This window comes from Mus musculus, chromosome 9 (assembly GCF_000001635.26).
Source record: "Mus musculus strain C57BL/6J chromosome 9, GRCm38.p6 C57BL/6J".
NCBI lineage: Eukaryota > Metazoa > Chordata > Mammalia > Rodentia > Muridae > Mus > Mus musculus.
Genome location: NC_000075.6, coordinates 103,253,034 through 103,276,831, shown reverse-complemented (window position 1 = coordinate 103,276,831; position 23,798 = coordinate 103,253,034). Strand labels below are relative to the sequence as shown.

The window sequence follows — 23,798 nt, the reverse complement described above, 5'->3', positions numbered from 1 at the left end:
ATTCATTGCCAAGCTCTAGCCCATAGAGTAACACCACCCACATTCAAGGTGTGTCTTCCCACCTTAATTAACCTAGAAACACACTCGAAGATACGACCTGTGCTTGTCTCCTATGTTATCTGATCCAGTCTAGTTGACAACCAATATCAGCCATCGAAGAGAGACGAAGGCATAGGGTAGAACAGGACATACTCCTGGCATCTAGATGGCATGAGCATCAGGGTGCAGAGTCCCTCCCGTGGCCTACCCCTGTTTCTAACCATCCTGAGGAACTATCTTCTTTGTGGGAGACCTTATTGTCTCCCCAAAGCTGGGGCCATGACATGCCCCATGGTAACAGAAGTGCCAAGGGGTCAGACTTATCTCTTTTCTGGAGACCGAGGTCCATAGACACAGGCCTCAGGAGTCTCCCAGCGAACCACCTTTGGCATTTTACCTGTGTTTTTTCATTCTCTGTAGAAGGTGACTCAAACCAAAGCAGGGTTTTGAGGTTATCTGACAGGTTTTTGTTTGTTTGGGGTTTTTTGTTGTTGTTGTTGTTTTATTTTCATTACTGTTTTTTGAGACAGGGTTTCTTGGTGTAACAGTCCTGGCTGTCCTGTAACTCCCTTTATGGACTAGGCTGGCCTCAAGCTCACAAAGATCCCCTGCCTCTGCCTCTCAAGTGTTGGAAGCAAAGTCGTGTTGTTGTTGCTGTTCAAACACTGCATTCAGAGGCTTGGGGAAGGGTTATTTTCTGTCTGCTATTTTCTGCAAAAGAGGTCTCCCTGTCACTGAGAGCATCTGATGCCTTTATTTTTTCTTTTCCTAATTTATTTATTTTTATTCACTTTACATCCCAATCATAGCCCCCCTCCTGTCCTCCCAGTCCCACCCTTACAAATCCCTCACCCAATTACCCCTCCCTTTATCCTCAGAGGAGGGGAAGGGAAGCCCCACCCTAGAATATCTAGTCCTAACAGGACTAAGCATATCCTCTCCCACTGAGGCCCAACACTAGGTAGGGGGAAGGGGATCCAATGGCAGGTGACAGAGACAGAGACAGCCCCTGTTTCATTCGTTAGGGGACCCACATGAAGCCCAAGTTGCACATCTCCTACAAATGTGTGAGTGTCCTAGGTCCAGCCCCTGCATACTCTTCAGTCTCTGTGAGCTTCCAGGGACCCAGGTTAGTTGACTTTGTAGGTCTTCTTGTGGTGCCATCTATATTCCAGTCTTCCACAAGACTTCCCAAACTCCATCTGATGTTTGGCTGTGGGTCTGTCAATCAGCATCCCTCCGTCCACTGCCGGATGAAGCCTCTCAGAGGACAGTTTTGTTAAGCATAGCAGAGTATATCATTAATCGTGTCAGGGGTTGGCTCTCTCCCATGGATGGGTCTCAGGTTGGACTATTCCTTCTTTCTCTGCTCCATCTTTATCTCTGCACATCCTGTAGGCAGGACAAATTTGAGATTGAAGGTTTTGTGGGTAGATTGATATTATATTGCTGGTCATGGTGGCTCATACCAGTAGGTTTTATCTGATGACTTGTAAGTAGCCAAAACCAAACCAGTTGCTTGGAGCTGCTCCCTAGGAGGAATGTGAGGGTCCTGTCTGCTTCATCACCCCTCTCTGGAGCTGTCTGCCATGATGATTTCCAGACTCCTGCCTGCTTCAGGTCTCGGCATGGCTGTATAATGTTCAAAGGCCCCAGATAAGGCCATTGCCTCTCTGAAGGCAGATGGGCGCCACCATTTCTACCAAAGCCTTCCTAGATTGTAAGGGGCATTGCGCAAGAGGCAGATGAACCGTGTTCCCAGGCAGAGGGCCTGACCTTGGCTGTCCTGTTTGCAGATGTCTGCAGGATGGCACGGCGGATGTGAGCTTCGTGAAGCACCTGACAGTGTTTGGTAAGTGCTGGACGAAGAGCAAAGTGGGCCCCAGCCTGACCAAAGGCTCTGGCTCTTGTCTCTAAAGGGTTTTTGTTTGTTTGTTTGCTTTTTTTTTGCTTTTAACTTCTAGAGACTATTGATATTGAGAGGCTAACTCCATTGAAGAGATTTTATGAAAGCATTTCCACCATTTCTACATTGTTTAGGGCCCCACTTATTCTTCTTAGCACACATCCGTCTCCTAGTGACCACACCCATTTCAGGGCTCTGCACCCATCCCTCTCTGGCTGCCTTAGCCAACCTGCTGATGCCTCTATAAATCTAGGGAACATGAATTTTGGACGGTTATTTGCAATTTACCAACAAATGAAAGAAGTCGCTTCTGCAGTGGCCCACATTAAACCAAGAGCCTTGTATATACCAGACAAAGGCTTTACCCTGATAACCCCCCCATTCTAAAAATTAAAATCAAAAGTAACATGGCAAACCTTTCCACCAGCCATTTTGGACAATTTAGCTCAAACAAGCAAAGCAACGTTTTCAGACAAGTTAAGATGACATATTCTGGTTTTGTGAGGTGTGTATGTGTGTATGTGACAACTGTTGGGATCATAAAAAGAGAAAGAGTTATAAGAATGTGTTCTGGCAGGGTGTGGGGAAAGGGTGTCCCCCGGCAGACCCATGCAGAGGCATCCCTTCCCCCTGAGGGACCTGACACACACCAGTGCAGTATAGAATAGGGTTCATTCAGGGCATGGGGAGGGGAGTTAAGAGGGTAGCAGAGGCAGAGAAAGGCAGAGAGGAGAGAGTAGAAACGTAGGGGCCAGCCATGACCATGTGTAGAGGAGGTGGGGGAAGGGAATGGGGAGAGAGGGGGCAAGAGGCAAGAGGCAAGAGAGAGAGAAAAGTGTAAGAGAGAGAGAGGAGGGACCAAGCAGTCCCTTTTATAGGGCCAGGTCTACCTGGCTGCTGCCAGGAACTGTGGGGGTAGAGTTTAGACAGAATACCAACAACTGTATCTGTGTGTATGTATTTGTATATGTGTCTTTCTCTCTCTGTGTATGTGTGTGTATGTATTTGTATATGTGTCTTTCTCTCTCTGTGTATGTGTGTGTGTGTGTATGTATTTGTATATGTGTCTTTCTCTCTCTGTATATGTGTGTGTGTGTGTGTGTGTGTGTGTGTGTATGTATGTCTATGTATGTGTGTGTGTATGTGTGTGTGTGTGTGTATGTGTGTGTGTGTTTATCTGTGTATGTGTTTATGTGTGTCTGTGCTGGGATTGAAGGCGTGCGCCACCGCTGCCCAGCTAAGGCTGCAACTTTAAGATGAGGGTGTCAACAGTGCCTGCTCCTTCTGAGGACGTGAGGAAGAATCTCCCGTCCTGTTCTCCTGGCTGGGTGGCCGTCTCTGCTTTTCCTTGGCTTGCACATAAATATCGTCACTGTCTGACGTCACACTGATGTCATGCTTGCATGGCAGTCTCCCTGTGTGCACGTCTCTGGCTCAGTTTCCTCTCCCACAAGAACACTGATTGTATTGAATTGGGAGCCCACTGTATTCCACTATGTCATATCTTAATGGCACACACTTGTAAAGACTACTTCAAAGTGAGGTCACACTTGGGGACGCTGTGGATTATGACTTCAACCTATGAATGGGACAGGGTCCACAACACCCAAATCAACATAGTAGCAACCAAGGAACCTGTGCTTCACACCTGCAGAGTTCCCTGACTGGGACCCCAGTATCCTTTCCTACCCTCGGCTCTCTCAGCACTTTCCCCAAGCAGGCTCTGTCTCGGGGAGAACATGGCTGCGTTCATGAGGGACATGAATTGCCCCAGCATGGCAGCATATCTGAGACCTTGACAAGTTACCTTAACTCTCTGCCTCTGTTTCTTCGTGCCTATGATGTGATCATTCTATGTCCAGCCTCCTTTAGCTTGGGGGATTGATGGTAAAGAGGCCTGGGCAGCAGTAAGTCTTGCATACAGCCGTGTGGGTCATCACTGCTAAGCGTGTGTTTGCTGCCACCATTTGTATGTTCAGATCCACAGGGATGTAGGCAGCTGGAGGGGGCCAGGGTCAGGCATGGTACCCTACCTGTGGGAGCCACAGTGGGACTATAACTCTGTCATTCCCCTGGTGAGCCCCGCTGCTCTCTCATCTGTGGAAAGTGTATTTAGAAAGGATTCTAGCTCTGTCCCCTTCAGGCCACTCGCTCTGTGGTGGTGGGGAGAGGTCAGCACAGCTCCAGGCTCAGCCTGCTCACCCGAACTTTCCTTCCTCAGAGGCCATGCCAACAAAGGCCGACAGGGACCAATACGAGCTGCTCTGCATGGACAACACCCGCAGGCCAGTGGAGGAATATGAACAGTGCTACCTGGCCCGGGTCCCTTCTCATGTTGTGGTGGCTCGAAGTGTGGATGGCAAGGAGGACTCCATCCAAGAGCTTCTCAGAGTGGCCCAGGTACCCCATTCCCACATCCTTTCCTCAGCTCGAAGCTCCTGGCTTCAGTGTGTGTGGTATGTGTGGGTTTCCTCCATCTGACCACACTAACACTAGCCGTCTTTGTGCATTCAGGATACAATGGGCGATGCATTCACCAACAATCTACCTGCTATGTGTTTATTCCAGACAGTAGAAGCCATTAGGACCATGTGACCTACATCACCAACCCAGGGCTAAGCACTTCCTGTCTCATTTCTGTTCTCTTTTTCATTCTATGGAGTCCCACCCTCTTCAACAAAGCACTTCCCTTGTGACCCCCTACCCTGGCCTGTGACTCTCCTGGTGGAGGAACAGAAACAAGATCTCTGTATTGGTGGAAATCTCTCCCAGACAGTCTCTGGACCCTATCTGTGCCAGCACTGTGTTCAGGCTCAGGGATGAAGCACCCAGGCACAAGGAGAGCATGCATGCATTAGCACCAGGAGGAATTGCACCACCTTGAGAACATGGGCCTTGTACTCTGTGCTTTCACAGAGGAACTGATTGGAAGGGCATTCTGGGATAAATCCTGAGGCCTGGGGATAAGGAGTGTGTGTGTGTGTGTGTGTGTGTGTGTGTGTCCCCATCCGTCCAAAAGAGGGGTGAAGGATTATTAGAAAAATCAGCAGGTGGCTGATTTTATGCAGAGCCACTGCAAGAGCAAACTACAGTCATTTGAACCTTTTTGCTATTGTTATTGTTGTTGTGCTTAGGTTTTTGTGGAGACAGGTCTCATGTAGCCTAGACTGGTCTTGACTATGCTAAGTAGCCAAAGGTGGACTTGCACACTCCTTATCCTCCTTCCCTACGCTCCCAAGTACTGGGAATACAGACATGTGTTGCCATACCTAGCAAACACAGTCCTTTGAAAGAGCACTTGGACAGGTACCACGAAAAGCTGAAATCAGGAACAACTGTGAGCCAGGCAACGGAGACACAGGCAACGGGCATTTGGGGTATTTTGAAAGCCTGAAAGGAAAAGAGACTGTTTAATAACTGGTCCTTAGCAACAAGCCTGAGGTAAAGAGAAGGTCCAGGACACCTACCCTGCATCCCTGCTGGCAACTTCAGGGAACGTCTAGCATCACCAGGGCAACCAGTCAGGGAGGAAAAAGTCATCACTCATGTGAACACACAGCAAGAGCCCTACTAGAGCCTACTAGAGCCGGGCAGCTGCCTGGCACATGACCAACTCAGACCCCCCTTTCTACAGGTCGGGAGTTAGCAGTTTGCCAAGTTTATACGGCACAGGCTAGATGGGATTTGAGTAAAACTGTCCTTCAAAGAACTTGTTAGAAGCCCTGGAACTGTCTTTGTGTGTGGCTATCTCCTTTTATCTGTGTGTAAGGGGTTATTTAAAAAGCTTTAGTGGATGTCTGTGATTGTAAAAAAGTCCCAAGCCCTACAGATAGATAAATATACAGATGGATAGCTTGCCAGTTAGATGTGTAAATAAATAATAGATAGGGAGGTAGACACTCCTTGATTCACTGAGCTGTACTCTAGTAAACCTGTCACTGTGCTTAAAAAAAAAATCAAATCAAACCATTGTAAGTCAGCAATCTGTGCATTCAAATGTATGATGAAGATTAATGTATAAATTAAGCACAATAAGGGATTATCAATAATATCAAAATACATCCATATACTACAATTAAAGTTATTTAAAATTTAATGCCTCTGTCTGGAATTTTTCCCCTTAGTATTTTCAGAATGCTGTTAACTGTTGGCAACTGAAATCGCAGAAAGAATCTGTGGATACGTGTTAGTGTTATTATTAATTATTATTATCATTATTATTTTTATTATTATTTATCTAATTTATTTCAAGGCTCACATCTGGGCACAACTTGTAGGCATATTTGTTTTATTTATTTTATTTGGGTTCTTTTACCTCTACCTCCCTTTCAACCCTTATTCCTTCCAACAGCCCAACACCAGGGAGGAGAGAAAGAAGGTTAGAGAGGACAGGAGGCGTTGGTTTCTCTTTAGAATACTTTCTGCTGACTGGGGTTGGGTTCCTTGGAGGTGGTGGGGGAGTCTGATCTTCATAGTGAGGATATCTTCAACTTCTTCTTGTCTCTTTACTCTTTGCGTATGACCACTTGACTAACCCCAACAACAGCAACCAGGAGCAGCATGGAAAGGCTACAGCTGCCACCTTCTTTCTTCTGCTCCTACTCCTCTTCCTCCTCCTCTTGCTCTTCCTCCTCCTCCTGCTCTTCTTCCTCCTCCTGCTCTTCCTCCTCCTCCCTCCTCCTCCTCTCCCCCTCCATGTCCTCCACCACTCCTCCTCCTCCTCCTCCTCCTCCTCCCCCCCCCATCCTCCTCTTCTGAGTCCCTCCTGGCCTCTCTTGGGGCTGCATTTCTACCCTCTCCCGAGTCCTCAGAATTAAACTATCTGCAGCCAGCATAATTACATCCCTGCCAGAGCATGAGGCAGGAGGTCAGCTGCTTTGAATAATCTGAAGCAGCCCCTTATCTCACACCTGGGATTAAAACAACAACATGTCTACCTACATAACCTAAGTGAGATTTTAAAGAAACCAAATTCCTCACTACAGACAGGGATGGCCGCATGGCTTCCCACCCCCCTCCCTTACCTAGTTTGGTTTCTTTTTGTCTTTACTTTCACCTCCGTGTCAACAATGATCCTCTGTTTCTTTTCCTGCCTCTGGACAGGAACATTTTGGAAAAGACAAGTCATCACCCTTCCAGCTCTTTGGCTCCCCTCACGGGGAGGACCTGCTGTTTACTGATGCTGCTCATGGGCTCCTAAGGGTCCCTCGAAAGATAGACATCAGTCTGTACTTGGGATATGAGTTTCTTTCTGCCTTTCGGAATCTTAAAAGAGGTATGTCAGACTCGGGAGGGACCTGCCAAGCTTCAGCCACCGGGTGTGGCAGAGGCCTTGGATTGAGATTTTGCTGGTGGCTGCAAGTTTCACCTAACCTTAATGGTCAGAAAAGCCCACAAGTGCTACTCAATACCCAGGGCTAACGAGCAGATGTTCTGATAAGCCAGGAGAAAGGGCTATGCTACGCTATTTAAGGACGAGAACACTATATTGGTGGAAGTGGTGGTGCTGGGCTTGAACTCAGAGCCTTACAGATGTCACGAAGGGGCTTGATTACTGGGGTATTCTGGTCCCTACATAAAGGATTTGAAAATCTTTCTATTATAGAGATTTTCTTTAAAGGTTTTGTTTAAGTATATGAGTACACACCAGAAGAGGGCCTCAGATCCCACTGCAGATGGTTGTGAGCCACCATGTGGTTTCTGGGAACTGAACTCAGGACCTCTGGAAGAGCAGCCAGTGCTCTTAACCACTGAGCCATCTCCAGCTCCCTACCATAGACAATTTAAAGCCACGGTGGTTCCAGGTTCTTGTGTTAACTGAGTCTATTCTCCCAGTGGTGGGTTTGCTCAACAGAGAGGACAATTCATCCTCAACTGACCAGGAAACACATCCATGATCACAGTCAGGAGCAGAGCTAGAACAGGCATTGCGGAGGCTTTGAGTGCAGCGCCACCCTCGCACCCCCAACCCCCGCTTCCACTGGCCTCTGCTGCCCGCCCCTCTCTTCACTTCTCTGTTTTCAACCCCCAGCCCCCCTGCCCCCCAATTTAGTCAAACAATAGTCACTGAGCATCTACAAAAGAAAGTGTTAGATGTTAGATGGGAGCTGACACAGCAGATGGGCCACAGCGATGAGACCATCCAAGCAGAGCACATGACTGCCATGGGCTGCTCCCTGGATGGAAGTTCTGGAAGGGAGAGCTAAGACGCTTCCCTGGGGAGGTGATATCAGGAGGGAGGGGAAAACTCCACCTCAGCTGCTTTATGAATGCCTAGGTCTCTACTTCTCCTAGACAATGACTGATGGCAAGGAGCTATGGCAAGGAATGAGTCGCACCCGCTCTTTGCCATCAGTGATGCCCTGCCTGGCATCATGTCTGCAGCCATCTGGGGCTTTCTTTGGGTCCTTGGATCATCTTTCTGCATCCTAGGTCTGGAAGACTCCCAGAGGGTGAAGTGGTGTGCAGTGGGCCAGCAGGAGAGGACCAAATGTGACCAGTGGAGTGCTGTGAGCGGTGGTGCTTTGGCGTGTGCCACGGAGGAGACCCCTGAGGACTGCATCGCTGCCACCATGGTAGGAAACCCCGCTCCTTCATCTGGGCTACATTGCATATAACTATTTTATCTCAGGGATCATACTTACAACTATAAGAATACATTAGTTGCTCTATTTAGAATCTTGATTAAAATATCAAGTTAATTATGAATGACTTTCTTAATGGTTATTCATTATTTTGTTAGTTATTTATTGAAAACGTTTCTTGCACCGCAGTTATGAGTGTGGTGCTGATGGGATTTAGGCAATGGATTTGATTCCATTAGTTGTAAGAAAACATTTTCCCGTGAGACAGATTAAATATAGTACCTGAATCTGACCATGGGGGTTCTGAATTTACTGACAATGGTCATAAAGAAAGTGTGTTCTGGGCATGTCAGAGGGTCCTCTAGGAGGACACAGGGATGTCCAGAGAGCATGGTTTGAATCGGGCATGTTTCTAGCTGACAGGCCAGAGGCAGGTCTTGTTTTCTAAACTCCGTATTTCCACCAGTTCTGCTGTCTGGTTAAATAAGGACCCATGACAGAATGTGCATGAGATGAAGTCTCTGAGGGTCAGAGGAATGAGAGCCACACAGTTTACGACTGATTTCTTTCTTAACTTCAGAAAGGAGAAGCGGACGCCATGAGCCTGGATGGAGGGTTTGCCTACGTCGCAGGCCACTGCGGCCTGGTACCTGTCCTGGCAGAGAACTACTGTGAGTGGGGCGCTTCTCTTCATTTCTCCCTGGGCCATGGGCACAGAAAGGTGAAGAAGTAATGTCATTTTCTGGTAAGATGAGGATGACTATTTTTGCAGCTTAGGGCTCTTTGAAGTGGAATCTTGGACTCCCCAGTCAGAAGCAGATAAGCTGCAGATGTGGGTGTTAGGCGTCTTTCCATAGGTCTTAGAATCAAGCAGCCAAAGTGAGGGCAACAAGTGTCTGTCTCTCCAGTGTCTTTGCCCCTGCTGGGACAGTTACAAGCAAGGAGAGTTCAACGTCATACCTCCTGTTTTATCTAGAATGATACTGGAGGGCATGTGGTGGGTAAAGCCACCACAATGCTTGTCAACTAGCCCTTGGGTTAGACTTGCTGCTAGCTCCCGGGTCTCAGCAGCCATGACAGGCTAGGCTCAGCCACTCCCTCAGATAACAATTAAAGAGGAGAGAGAGAGAGAGAGAGAGAGAGAGAGAGAGAGAGATTGATTGATCTTATCTACCATAGCCACTTAAGGAAGCGGACCCATTAGAGCTGCAACCCCTAAGTCCATCTTCAGGATTCTGATATGAAGGTTCAGGTTTAAATAAGAGGGCAAGAGACATGCATGGATGATCAATCCTTGTCATGATGTGGTCTCCCACATCATGGATCCATCATGCTATTTGGCTTTAGTCTCACCTACAAGGTGGACTGACAAGGTGGACTGACAGGGTGGTAGAACTGTATGAAACCTCTCCCTGGGAGACAAGTTCTTCCTCAGAGACTTGCAGTGACTCTTGAGTCATTCCCTTCTCCAGCATGAGATTCCTGAAGGCATTTCAGTGCCTTGGGGACTACTGTTCCAATAGTCTGAGAGCCAAAGTGAGGGCAACAGGTATCTGTCTCTACAGTATCTTTGGCCCCTGCTGGAACAGTTACAGGCAGAGAGAGTTTAACATCATATCTCTTATTCTGGCTAGAATGATACTGGAGGGCATGAAGTGGGTAGTGCTTGCCAAACAGCCCCTGGGTTAGACTTGTTGTAGCTCAGAGAAGATGTCAGATCCAGACAGCTGCTTCAAAAGCATCTCTGCCAAGATGTGCAGCCATCTCTCTTCTGCTCCCCTTCTATGGGCATCTTATTGTACTTTGGATCTGTTTAAGTTTTGAGATTCTGGGGGTAGAACCTGATGTTATAATAGGAAAGACTAGGGGGAGAAACTAAATGGGCTGCAGAACCTTTGACTGGTGATAACCAGCGACGGCTTGCTAAGCCAACATTCCTCATTTTATTCCATCTCAGCTGAGGTAGAGAAGCTTACAGCTCGGGTAGAATAACTCGTGTGAGAGTTTAACGTGGACCTTCAGTGTTTCCATTTTTCTTTTTAGTGTCTACCCACAGCAGTGGGAGGCTGGGGTCTAAGTGTGTGAACGCACCTTTGGAAGGTGAGTGAGTCAGCTTTTTGAACTTTGGGGTTCAAAGGCAGAACCTTATCCTTGGGAAGAAGGCAAAGGAAGCCTTAAAAAATGACCAAAATCGGGGCTGGAGAAATGGCTTAGCAGTGAAGTATGATGATTGGTCTCGAAGATGACCCAGATTTGATGCCCAGTACCCACATCAGGCGGCTCACAAATACCTGTAACTCCAGTTTCCTCTTTGCTGCCCTCTGCTGGCCTCTGTCGTTCCCTTATGAATGTGGTACACATGCACTCATGCAGGCACACACACATACACATACATTAAAAAAATAATAACAAATAAAACCAAACTTAATAGAGTTGAAAAGAGATGCCAGGGTTCACTGTTGAAATACACAACTGCCCTAAAGCAGCCATAATAATTGATGTCTGCAGGGCACTTGACAATTGAAAGGACTCCTGTGAACTCTGAGACTGCTGTCTGTTCTCCTCAGCAACCTGGTAGAATGAGCATTATTGCTCCACTGGGATGTAGTTGGGGAAACTGAGGCTCAGGGACTGGGTGTCTTCCCAGGGGGAAAGAGCCAGGGGTGGCTGCAGTTAAGTTTGAGAAGAGTTGGGGTGAGCAGACCCCCAAGTCCTCCTGGCACAGCACGGTGTTTCTGTCACGTGTCCACTCTTGCACGAAGGTCAGCATAGAGGCAGAAGTCATCTGGGAGCAGGTTAGGCCTTGTGAGAGAAGGAGATTCCCAGGGGCTGCTGAGGAGGAAGAAGAAAATGAGAATCACCCTGGGGTTAGCTGGAACTTAATAACAGGGGAATTGACCTGGTCCTTAGAGCAAACACCTTCAGAAGTTAAGTCTCCTGCCCACATCTCTCCATGGCTGATGTTTATATTTCCCCTGAAGGATCCAGCCTTGAAATCAGGTGGAATGTGGCCATGGGTAAGCTCCCTGGACCATCAGCATCATTTGGGAATCCATTGGAAATGAGATTTCTTGACTTCTCTCTAATTCTACCCAGTCAAATACTTCTGGAAGAGGCCAGAAGACTGCTTTGTTGGATTTAATGACAGAGCCCCAAGATGAATACCAGATACTTACTTCGGCTCAGCAGAGATCTGATGAGTTGAAGGTTTGGCTCAGTATAGCACACACAGCCTCAGGTGGGCTTTGCCCCTGTTGAGTACCAGGCCACAGAGGTCCCCATGCTTTCATGTCCCTGCTCAACTACAGCAGTCCACCCTAATCTCCCTGTGATAGGAGCCTGAAGCTCCCCACTCTCTATATTCATGGCTAAGAAATCTTCTCTGAATCGCGTCCTCCTACTCAAAACTGAGAGCTGGCTTCCATCAGCCGTGTATTCCAGTCTGATCATTTATGGTCAGAAACAACATGTCTGCTTCAAGAAAAGTTGAAATATCCAGGAGCTGCAGTCACATGCAAAATGTAGGTCAGCAAGGATGTTGAGAAGACAATTTAGACAGACACATGATGGCTGTCATCGAGAAGGTTCAGTCTGAGTATGGGTGGAGAGGGCTCTGTATTTAGCCAAATGTATCAGCTATTTTCCTTGTTGCAATAGCAAAAAGCATCCTAATGGAGGAAGGGTTTGTTTTAGTTACAGTTGTAGGGGAGACAATCCCTCAGTGGTGAAAGCATGGCAGAAGCCGGTCTTGTTGCATCAGCAGTCAGAAAGCAGAGAGAAATGAGTGTCAGGGCTCGGCTAGCTTTCTCCTTTGATGGAGCCCAGGGAATGGCATCTGCTTTCCTACCTCAGTTAACCCAATCAAGACCAACTCTCCCTGACATGCCCAGAGCTCTATCTCCAAGGTGCTTCTAAGTCATATCAAGTCAACAGTCAACATAAACAATCACACCAAATCTGTCTCTTATCTTTCTATATGTCTCTACTATCTCTTTTTTCTCTCCTGTATATCTCTCCACCTCTGTCTCTCCCATCTGTTTCCCTCTTTCTTTTCTATCTCTGCATCTTTTATTTCTGTCTTTCTCACACAAAGTCAAAGATAGATGATAGCATTTAATGAAATAAGAATAAAAATCTTAGACCTGAAGACAGTATTAGTATTTTATAATAATAATAATAATAATAAATTTATTATTATTATCATCATCAGTAGTAGATAGTGTAGCTACTTGTATTACAGAGTCCAGTCAGTGGAAATTGCTTTTCCACAAGCGAATCTAGAATTATCTCTGCCACTAGCACCACTGTTGGGAACCTACAGATTCATCTACTCTCCCCACTCAAAGCAGGATGCTCGGAACACAACAGATTCCCCCACCCCACATGACGAGTTTTAGCCATCACTGTACTAATGAGAAGTGTAGGTACATATAGAGGCACCCAAGGTCATCTAAGATAGCTAGTGAGACAAGTCTACACCTGCCATGCTGAGCCCCAGTTTTTCCCACATTTGAACACGGAGGGCAGGGTGTGTGTGTGTGTGTGTGTATGTGTGTGTGTGTGTGTGTGTGTGTGTGTGTAATGGAGGTGGGGGTGAGTGACGGTATTTCCTAATTCTGAAGATTTATAACTTTATCTGTCTAACCTAACCAATTCCACTCTTCAGCTCTGACTTACTAATGAGCACGACTCAGTAGTGTATTCCTCAGATAGGAAAACCTGAAGCACTAATGATAGTCCCATAAGTCAGGAAGAAGGCAGGAATGCTCACTCCCACCAGAGAGCCACAGGATTACCTTAGAAGTAAAGGCAGCGAGATTAGAAAATGAGGGGGTCTTGCCAGAGAAGCAGGGGCCCCCTTGGACCAGTCCCACACTCCCATTGTCACAGATCCTGAACCATGCTAAAGTCACACTTGCAGGCAAATGGCTATGTAGTTTCAGCACACCAGCCAAAGGATGGAGCTGAACAGAAGATGGAGAAACCAAGTTCACATTCTCCTCCACACAGAGACTCCATTAAATGTTCCCGGGGAAGGGAGTGTGCCAGATCCTGCTTTTGCCCACTCTCTGTCTCCAAACAGTAAAGAGCTTGTGTCTCGGTGTCTCCACTGCAAGGTTATTATGTTGTGGCTGTGGTTAAGAAATCGGATGTTGGCATCACCTGGAAATCTCTGCAAGGCAAGAAGTCCTGCCACACGGCCGTTGGCACTTCTGAAGGCTGGAACGTCCCCATGGGTTTAATATACAACCAAACTGGGTCTTGCAAATTTGGTAAGTGTGTTCTGAAGGTAAGGCGGTGCCTTCCTTGGGCTTGTTCCTGAGTTGGGGGGATATTCAGTTCAGGAGATGGCAAGGAATGTCCTGGCCACCTAGGATATTTGGGTCATGGGCTTGACAGAAAGTGAACTCCACCCCTTCCCAGGTAACTCCTCCCCTTTCTCCTACTTTCACTACCTGCTTTTGATGGGAGTACATAGCCCTGAAGGCAGATCTCAGGGAAAGGGCCCTGTTATGTCTTATGAACAGTCCTGGGAATAAATGGAGCCTTAGTAGTGTGTGTAAGTGTGCACATGTGTGTTATTTTCACATATACCCTGAACTGACAGCTTTCACACTTGAAGCCCTTTCACCAGGAAGGCCCTGGAGTGCTGCCTCCCCTTGCACATTTATCCTGCTCCCTTGACTCCCACCCTAGCCACTTCAGCTGCACCCTCAAGGGTACCTCAGATTCCTTGCCTCTATCACTTGATACATCCCAGTCTTCTTCTCTGGAACAGAGGAACCAGGCTGGAGAAGAGCCCAGGACAACAGAGTAGTCATTGCTCTGGAAAAGCTCTGACCAGTGGCCTCAGTGGGCCCCCAACACTCCCGAGTGCAGCTGCCCCTCACACTTCCAATAATTGTGCCTGTGTCCACACACCTCAAACCCACACCGACCTGCCACCTTCTCTGGCAGATGACCCAGTCAGTGGACACCATCAGAAGACAACTGAAACCATCAGCATCCATCAGCAGAAGCTGCTGAGTCTATGGACCTCCTGACTGCTGCCTCTCCTCAGCCTCCTACATGCCCAGATCCCTCTCCCTGCACTTGGGTACCACTCACGACAAAGCCCAAGACACTCAACTATTTTTCTTTTCTTAGCCTATCCAACAATTCCTTTCAACACGTCAATACACTGATGTCTTCTATCTTTAAGATTCTTAACTCCTACAACATTCTCCTGCAGCCCCTGTCTAAGTTCACTTTTTCCTTTCCTCCCAGATCTTAAAAACACTACAGGAGCCACACACCTTTCTCTCACATCTCCACTTCCTGCTGTCTGTCTTCTTGCATCATCCATCCCGAGGGCATCACTCTGATGGAGACCCCCACAGTGCCCTCCAGCTGCTCAGCTCCTGCTCTCCCAGCACCACCACCCCTCTATTCCTGGCTTTCGTGATGATGTCTAGATGTTGTTTTTCTCCTTCTCCTAAAGGAGTCTATCCTTTCCAACCTGGTTAAGAAACATCGGGGTTTCATAAAGCAGTTCTCTTCCCGTCTAAGCATCATCCCTAAGCACTCACATCCAAATGCAGCTGGATCATTACGCTGCCCATACAAAACCAGGTACTCGGTATGCACTGGATAAATGCTGACTGCTGTTGCTTTTATTGTGTCTAAAGGGCGATAACTCTCAAGCACAGATTGCTCCTTCACACACACACACACACACACCGCAACACACACGCACACACCCCCCCCCCTGCAGCACACACACATACACAGTCTCAAGAAGTTGGGCTTCACCTCAGACTCGCGATGCAGCTGAGACTGATATTGAAGCTCTGATCTTCCCGCCTCCCAAGTGCTGGGATTATAGGTGTGCATGACCACATGCAACCCAAACATGTATCTAATGAACTATTTCCATATCTACTTAAGATCTCGAAGGCATATTAAACTCATCTCGATTATCCAAAACGGTGTTCTCTCATCCTAACCTGGTGATGCTCCAGGACTGCCTAGCACCGTGGAGGACTCTGGAGTCCCACTTGCCCAGCAACGTCAGTTCTTTCTCCTCCCACCCACGTCTTCTTACTTCACGCTCCCTCTCCTAGCCCACTGCAGTGGCCTGCCACCCGAGCTGCACATCAACCCTACATCCATCTACTTCTCAGTCAGACTTCTGCAAAGTGTGGTTCTGATTGTGTGTGCCAATCCACTGGGCCCAGCATTGTCTAAATCACTTCAGAGACTCCCTTTACTCTAGAGATAAACAACAGTAGCTACACAGTAACATCCCCTGGGGTCTGAACCTTGCCCCTGCCCTACTCCCTTCTCTTGACAGTCTATTCAAACGGCCCCCATTAAGCTTGTTATGCTATGTCTGGGTCCTGCTCTCAGGTGCCAGTCCCCTGTCTGTAAGCTTCTCTTCTCCCCATTCCCTTGGGGACTGCCTACTCATTCCCCATCTCTTGACTCCCTGGTCTATGGAAGGTCCCTCTATCTCCAGTTTCAGGAAATCATATTCCTTCTTCCCAGAGCAACGGGGGCCATGCAGATCCATGGGTGTGGTTGCTTGAGCTCTGAATGGTACCCACAGAGAGTAAGTGGAAAAGGGAAGGGCCCATGGTCAGTGTAGTTCCCTGGAACCCAGTGCTAGGCTTGGCAGCCATGGCTTTCCTAACTTGAAGTCACAATGGCAAGCTTTCTAAAGGGAAAACCAAGACAGCAGAGACCAGAACGCATGGGTTTAGGTCAAACAAGCCAGCCCACTCCCTTTCCACTATGTTAGAGTTACACTCTCTACCTACCCTTCAACACCCTGGTCCTGTTTGAGGACAGGTAGACTTCTGTGAGCTCTCAGGCCGGCTCATCTCCAGTCAGTCCCTTTACGTGGTATGGAATCTTTTCTTTTCTTTTCTTTTCTTTTCTTTTCTTTTCTTTTCTTTTCTTTTCTTTTCTTTTCTTTTCTTTTCTTCTCTTCTCTTCTCTTTTCTTTCCTCTTCTCTTCTCTTCTCTTCTCTTTTCTCTTTCTTTCTTTCTTTTTTCTTTTTTTCTTTTTTTCTGAGACAGGGCTGTCCTGGAACTCACTTTGTAGACCAGGCTGGCCTTGAACTCAGAAATCCACCTGCCTCTGCCTCCCAAGTGCTGGGATTAAAGGCGTGCACCACCACTGCCTGGCTTGGAATCTTTTCTTTTATTCCATGATGTTCTTGTTCTTTTTTAAAAAATGAGTTTTGTATATGTAGAGTATGTATGTGTTCATATGGACATGGATATGTATATGTGCAGGTGCATGTATGCACACATCTATGGAAGCCAGAGATAGAGGCTGGTTGTCTTCTTCAGTTGATCTCCACATTATTATTATTGTTTGAGTAAGAGTCCCTCTGTGTAGCCCTGATGGTTCCGAGATCCAACTGTCCCTGCCTCCTAAGTGCTGGTACTTATAGCTCCTGTCTTAGTTTTTGAGACTGGGTCTCTCACTGAACCTGGAGCTCACCATTTTGACTAAGCTGGCAGGTCAGCGAGCTGCAGGGATCCACCTGTCTCTGCCTTTCTCAGCACTGGAGTTACAGATTTACACCACAGCACCCAGCTTTTACGTAGGTTCTGGGGATCCAAACTCAGGTCCTCTTGCTTGCGTGGTATGCACTTTGCTGGCTGAGCCATCTCCCTAGCCCTTACTAATGTTGCTGAATAACAAGCTGTGTGCTTGTGTTGCAGGCAGTCTCAGGGACAAACCTCCGGGGCTTTCCTGTGATCACGGGAAGAGCTGACTCTGGCTTGTCCTTCCTTGCAGATGCATTCTTCAGTCGCAGCTGTGCCCCAGGGTCTGACCCTGACTCTCCTCTCTGCGCTCTGTGTGTTGGGGGTAACAACCCAGCCCACATGTGTGCTGCCAACAACGCTGAGGGGTATCACGGCTCCAGCGGAGCTCTCAGGTTAGTGTCTGTGCCTTTCCTTCTCTTGGCATCACCCTGTTGACCCCCTCATCTCCTCATGCATTCATCATATCAGTATCTGGGTGGTGATTTGGGAGGATCTGGGATTGGAGACCAGAGTTAACTGCTGATATTCAGCCTGGTTCTATAAAGAATACTCCCTTGGCCCAGGTGCCTGGGCACTTCAGGGACTTGGATAGGGCAAGATCAGTAGTACAGAGTCTAGTTTTCCTCTTATCTTTTGTGTGACTGTAGATAAGCCATTGGTTCTGTTAGAGCTCAGCTGTCAATCACAGGAGAGACCCAGACTCTGGCTTCCCCCACTGAGCTCTTTTACACCGACAGATCTTTTACAATAGACCTGTCAAGGTACTGCCTTTCATTTAAATGAAAGAAGATGCAGTTACAGAGCACTGAGTAGCAGGTGCTCGTCTAGGTAGCTAGCAAGCAACAAGACTCGCACGGTCCTGTCTGCTCTGTGTCCCAGTACAAAATAGGACCGTAAACAGACAAGTAAAGAAAATTGTTCTCAACTGAATATGCTATAGAGAGACCAAGAGGAGGCACGAGTTAGGGAGCTTTCCATCCTTGTAACAAAACACCCGAGACAATCAGCTTATAAGACAAAAAGGTTCATTTTAGCTCATGATCTTAGTGGTTCTAAGTAGAACCAATGCAACTGGGATCCGGCCGTCTGTTTCAAAGGCGTGTCTCAACGACTCAGGGATCACTCAGTAGGACCCATCTCCTTCTGGTTTCACCTCTAATTACCACCACCTTAGAAATAAGCTCTTTTTTTAAAATTTAAGTTTAAATTTGATTTTAATTTTTATGTGTGTACATGTGTCCCTGTGTGTGTGTCTGTTTAAATATGATCATATTCATACAGGTGCCTGCAGATGCCAGAAGAGGGCATCAGACACCAGTCCAACCCCTGGAGTTGGACTTAGGGGTGATTGTCAGCTGCCCAACATGGGGGTTGGGAAGCAAACTCTGCTTCTCTGGAAGAGCAGCAAGTGCTCTCAAACACTGAACCATCTCTCCAGGTCCCAGAGCCAAGCCTTTGATAGTCAAGTGCCTTTGGAAGATGTTCAAGATCCTAGCACAGCAGGGAGTAATGTGGCAATGGCCAGGGCAGGCAACAGCTTAAGAAAAGGTACATGGGGAAGGTCTTTGAGAGCAGAGAGATCAGGAGAGCTGAGAACTAAATAATGAGAGATGAAATTGGCCAGAGAGAATCTGGAGCAAGAGTAATCGAGAAGTGAATCAGCACGGGTGAGGCATGTGTGGCAAAGACCCTACTGAGTGAGGCCAGCAATAAAATTCTGTGGACTGAAGTGTGGAGAAGGAAGGTGTCTGGGTTGTGACCTGCTGCCTCTGCCTGTGGTGGCCATGTCTATTGAACCCTGGAGTCCTGGCTGAACAGGAAAACTGAGTTCTAAATATGATGAGCCAGCCATGCTGGATATGTTCAGATTGGTGTGTGTGTGTCTGTGTGTCTGTGTGCCTGTGTGTGTGCCTGTGTGTGTGTGCCTGTGTGTGTGTGTCTGTGTGTGTCTGTGTGTGTGTGCCTGTGTGTGTCTGTGTGTGTGTGTATGTCTGTCTGTCTTTGTTTGTACTGGATGAGTAAAAGCTCTGTGGGCAGCATGGGGCACTCTAGAAAACTCCCCTGCCCCCGTATACATCAGTTGACTTCATCCTGCCCTCCAAACATTTGCCTCTTATCAGTCATGTGCTAGTGACATCAATATCTATCTGCTGAATGTTGAATCTAAGCCAAACTAACTTACATTATCTTTATATCACAAGGTAACTGGTATTAAGCTTGACCCAACTTTAATACTTTTTCAAATCATTTTTATTTGCTTATTATTTTATTTACTTATTATTTTGTATGTGTAAGGTGCATATGCTCCAGGATATTTATATCTGTCTGTCTGTCTATCTATCTGTCCATCTATCATCTATCTGTCTGACTATCTATCTATCTATCTATCTATCTATCTATCTATCTATCTATCTATCTATGTTGGAAAGGGGAGGACTTGTGCACAGCAGTGCACATGTGGAGGTCAGAAAACAACTTGAGGCAGTTAATTCTCTTTTTCTACCATCTGTAATCCAGAGACCAAACTCAGATTGTCAAGTTTGGTGAGTGAGTGTTTGTTTGTTTGTTTGTTTTTGTTTTTGTTTTGTTTTTGTAAAGACAGACTCTCACTCTGTAGCCCAGACTGGCCTGAAATTTGTGATTCTCTGGTCTCGGCCTCTCAAATGCTGGAGTTATAGATGTCGCCACAGGTACACATTTTCCCATGGGATAAAGATTGTGTCGTGTTTAGAGAAGCAGATGAGTGCTGTCAGAGCTGAGCAATTGAGTGCAATAAAATCACCTCACAGCCATATTTCCACGCGGATTGTAGTATCTCATGGTGTGATACTACAGCACGTGGGTCTTGTAGATCTAACTAGAGTGCCATCCCATAGATATCTCTGTTAGTGGGAGTACACAAGCAACCTGTCTGGGGAAAGTGGTGAGGATTTAAAACAAGGCCTGAACGGTGCTTTCCACAAGGGAAACTCAATGAGCAGTTCTGCCTCTCCATCACCTTCCTTCCTGGGGCCCTGCAGGCACTACAGTTGCTTGTGTGGGGTGCTGGGTGCCTAGTGGTGTGACTCCCCCTTGGTGGCTCCCTCTTACTCCTTGCTGATTCTCCTTGCTGGCCTGGGCCTTGTTGTGCAGGTGTCTGGTTGAGAAGGGGGACGTGGCCTTCATGAAGCACCCTACAGTTCTACAGAACACTGATGGTACGTAGGCGCCTGCAATGTGCTTTCTGTCCATGGGAACACTCGAGTCTCCCTTGCAGAGTGGCTCCCCAAGAGGCAACTGGGGAAGTTGAATAGCTAAGCCCAGGAGACTCCAGTGACTAGGATCGTAGCACTTTAAATTAATCTAGCATTGAAACGGTCTTCCAGTCTGTTCAGACTTGATGCTAGTTATCACCCTGGCCTTGAACCTGGCTGACAAAGCCCACAGAAACCATGGGCTGTGTGAGTAGGTCTGACTCCCTGATTGACAGGCATTCCTTTGGTATTCCAGATTAAAGTTCTTGACAGCCATCCCGTGTTGGAAAATGTCTTGTCTGTTTCTGTAGCTTGACTTTTTTCACTTTCTTTAAAAAAATTGTCTACTTATTTATATATTTATTTGTATGTGAGTGGTCATGAGGATTTATGCACACCACATGTGTGCAAGAGCCCAAAGCCAGAGGGCATTAGACCAACTGACCCTGAAGCTGCCTGAAGTTGGCTAGGAACTGAACTTGGGTCCTTGGAAGAACAGTGAGGTCTTAACCCCTGAGCCAGATCTTTTGACCCCAGGTGGATAATATTAATGAGTTTTTGAGTTTTTTATATAACTTTTAAAAAAAGATTTATTTACTTATTTTATGTACATGAGTGCTCTATCTGCATGTACACTTGAATACCAGAAGAAGGTATCAGGTCATATTATAGATGGTTGTGGGCCACCATGTGGTTGCTGGGAACTGAACTTAGGACCTCTGAAAGATCAGATAGTGTTCTTAACTGCTGAGCCATCTCTCCAGCCTCTTCCTTTGTTTGTTTGTTTTTTAATTGTTGTTTTTTGTTTTTTGGGTTGTTTGTTTGTTTGTTTGTTTGAGACAGAGTTTCTCTATGTAGCCCTGGTTGTCTTGTAACTCACTTTGTAGACTAGGCTGGCTTTGAACTCTGAGATCTACCTGCCTTTGCCTCCCAAGTGCTGGAATTAAAAGCGTACCCATCACTGTCTGACAACAGTCTTAAATTTTAAAACACTCCAATGTGTTGAATTTTCCCCTTTGGTTAACACTCCCAGGACTGTTATTTTAAATTCTTATTCAGTTCTGGAGAATTTAACCAAGGGTCTTGCTAGGCAAATGCTCTACAGTGAGCTGCAGCCCTGGCATTTGATTTGTTTATTGATTAATTGATTTTGAATTTTATAGCTATGAGTCTTTTACCAGGATGTATGTCTGTATACCACATGCATGCCTGTTGCCTGTAGAGGCCAAAAGAGAGCATCAGATCCCCTGGGGTTGGAGTTGCAGACACTTGTGAGTCACCATGTGGGTGCTATGACACAAGCCCAGGTCCTCTGGTCCTTAACCTCTGAGCCATGTCTCTAAACAATTATATCTATATTTTAAACTTACACGTATTTACTTAATGTCTGTTTGTTATGAGGTCAGAGGAAAACTTACTTGAGTCAGTTCTCTCCCTCTATCTATTATGTGGGTCCCAAGGGTCCAACTCAGGTCCTCTGGCTTGGCAGCAACTGCCTTCTTTCTTTCTTTCTTTCTTTCTTTCTTTCTTTCTTTCTTTCTTTCTTTCTTTCTCTCTCTCTCTCTTTCTTTCTCTCTTTCTTTCTTTCTTTCTTTCTTTCTTTCTTTCTCTCTCTCTCTCTCTCTCTCTCTCTCTCTCTCTCTCTCTCTTTCTCTCTTTCCCCACTGAGCCACCTCACTGGCCCCAACATCATTCTCTCCCTAGGAAAGAACCCTGAGCCTTGGGCTAAGGGTCTGAAACACGAAGACTTTGAGCTGCTCTGCCTTGATGGCACCAGGAAGCCTGTGACTGAGGCTCAGAGCTGCCACCTGGCCAGAGTGCCAAACCGTGCTGTGTTCTCCAGGAAAGATAAGGCTGACTTTGTTCGAAGAATACTCTTCAACCAACAGGTATGGGCACCAGTGCCTACCCCCTGTGACTCAGTGCCTGGTTCCCAAGAGCTGCACTGATGGCCGTGTGCCTGTGCACCCAGCTTAGCTCATGCTCTTTCTCCCTCAGCAGGGGGCCCTGGACCTACGAGTCCTCACTCTGGTTATATCTGGTGCCCACTTGTTCTGCAGCTCTCTAGGAGTGTAAGATTTGCAGCCTTGAGGAAACACACAGGATCTCTTGGGCCCGGTCAATTTCCAAGAGAATGAATCTCTTCTCTCTTCTTCTGGTGCATTAAGTAAAGGAGTTGTTGGTTCAGTGGCTGAGCCAAGTGTAACAAAAGCAGAATGGTGGGTTCTCTAACTGACTTGTGGGTTGATCTGAGTCTGTCTTCTTAACCTGGATAGGCTGGGCACCATCTGGGCTTGCTGAAAGTTAAGGAGCCAAACATCTAGACACTTTCTGACTGTATTGAAAGCCAACAGTTGCTGATGTTATGGAGTATCAGATGCCTAACCCAAATGATCTGAAGGAAAACCTATAGCCTTCTCTGCCTACTGCAATAGATATCCCGTTCTTGGCGGTTTCTCAAAGAAGAAATCCATGTTTTATCATATATCACCTTCACATCCCTGAAAAAAAAAAAAAAAAAAAGATGACCTAGTGTCCTGGTGTTCCAGTTTTCTTCTCTTTGTTGTGCTAGGGCAATAACCAAAAGAAACTTGGGCACAGAAAGGGTTTATCTGACTTACAAGTTTAATCTATCATTGGGGAAGTCAGGCAGGAAACTCAAGACAGGAACCTGAAGGCAGGAACTAAAACAGACCATGGAGGAGCACCACTTACTGTTTTGCTTGATAACTCGCATTGAGCTGCCTTTCTTGTATAGTCTCAGCCAACCTGCTGAGGGATGGTACCACCCACGAAGGGCTGGGCCCTCCTATATCAACTATTAAGAAAATACCCATAGACATGCCCACGGGCCAATCTAAGAGACTGTAGCTAACTGAGAATCCCTCTTTCCAGGTATGTAACATTGACAATCAAAATTAACCTTCACACCTAGGAAAACCATTGAAATAAGAGAGTCTTGACTGTGGACATGTGGCATAGAGGTGGGGGGGAGTCTCACACAAGATAAGCTGCCATGTTGGCTACTATGGAAATCAACTAAGGAAGAGAAGTAGGATGGAGATATAGAACTGGTTGGAGTTCAGAGACAAGAAGAGGAAGCAGCAAGGGAAGACATGGGAAGATTTTGCCTGTAGCTTTAGAAAATCACTACTGCCTTTGCCTAGGACAGAAGCTGGCTCAGCTCCATTGGGGGGGGGCGTGTCTTGCTATGAACCCACTTCCAAAACCCTTGAATCCGAAGATAAAAGACACACACAGACAGCTTTGTTACCTTAACTCGCCTGCTAGGCACAATTGCTGGGTGCAAATATCTCCTGCCTGGAAATACATGCCCTTACCAATTTATTATCTCCATATTTCCTTCTGCCCTAAGCTTAGTGGCTTGTTCCAAATAGCCCCTGCCAAACATCTTTGGCCACCTGCCTGTAACCGAAGCCACAGGCCCTAGCTTCCCCCAAGGCCTTACATGTTTGCTGTGTCCTTCTTCCTCCA

The 23,798-nt window shown here is 46.9% G+C and overlaps 1 protein-coding gene and 1 long non-coding RNA gene across 3 annotated transcripts in view; one reads left to right on the top strand and one right to left on the bottom strand.

Moving 5' to 3' along the window:
- The window catches only part of 1300017J02Rik (RIKEN cDNA 1300017J02 gene), a 37,775-nt gene that overhangs the window by 11,466 nt on the left and 2,511 nt on the right, over positions 1 to 23,798 (top strand). For both annotated transcript variants that reach the window (XM_006511835.4, NM_027918.2), the window contains 10 exons: positions 1,836 to 1,891; positions 4,167 to 4,345; positions 7,049 to 7,220; positions 8,378 to 8,520; positions 9,110 to 9,200; positions 10,573 to 10,629; positions 13,647 to 13,802; positions 17,321 to 17,462; positions 20,203 to 20,267; positions 22,008 to 22,192. In XM_006511835.4, coding sequence (XP_006511898.1) covers positions 4,172 to 4,345; positions 7,049 to 7,220; positions 8,378 to 8,520; positions 9,110 to 9,200; positions 10,573 to 10,629; positions 13,647 to 13,802; positions 17,321 to 17,462; positions 20,203 to 20,267; positions 22,008 to 22,192 — 1,185 coding nt within the window. In that variant the 5' untranslated portion in view covers positions 1,836 to 1,891; positions 4,167 to 4,171. The remainder of the gene's footprint in view (positions 1 to 1,835; positions 1,892 to 4,166; positions 4,346 to 7,048; positions 7,221 to 8,377; positions 8,521 to 9,109; positions 9,201 to 10,572; positions 10,630 to 13,646; positions 13,803 to 17,320; positions 17,463 to 20,202; positions 20,268 to 22,007; positions 22,193 to 23,798) is intronic.
- On the bottom strand, positions 10,958 to 16,475 carry Gm31701. Its single transcript, XR_379791.3, has 2 exons — positions 16,329 to 16,475; positions 10,958 to 11,361 (listed from the first exon to the last, which is right to left on the bottom strand). It is a non-coding gene; the product is annotated as a predicted gene, 31701 (long non-coding RNA).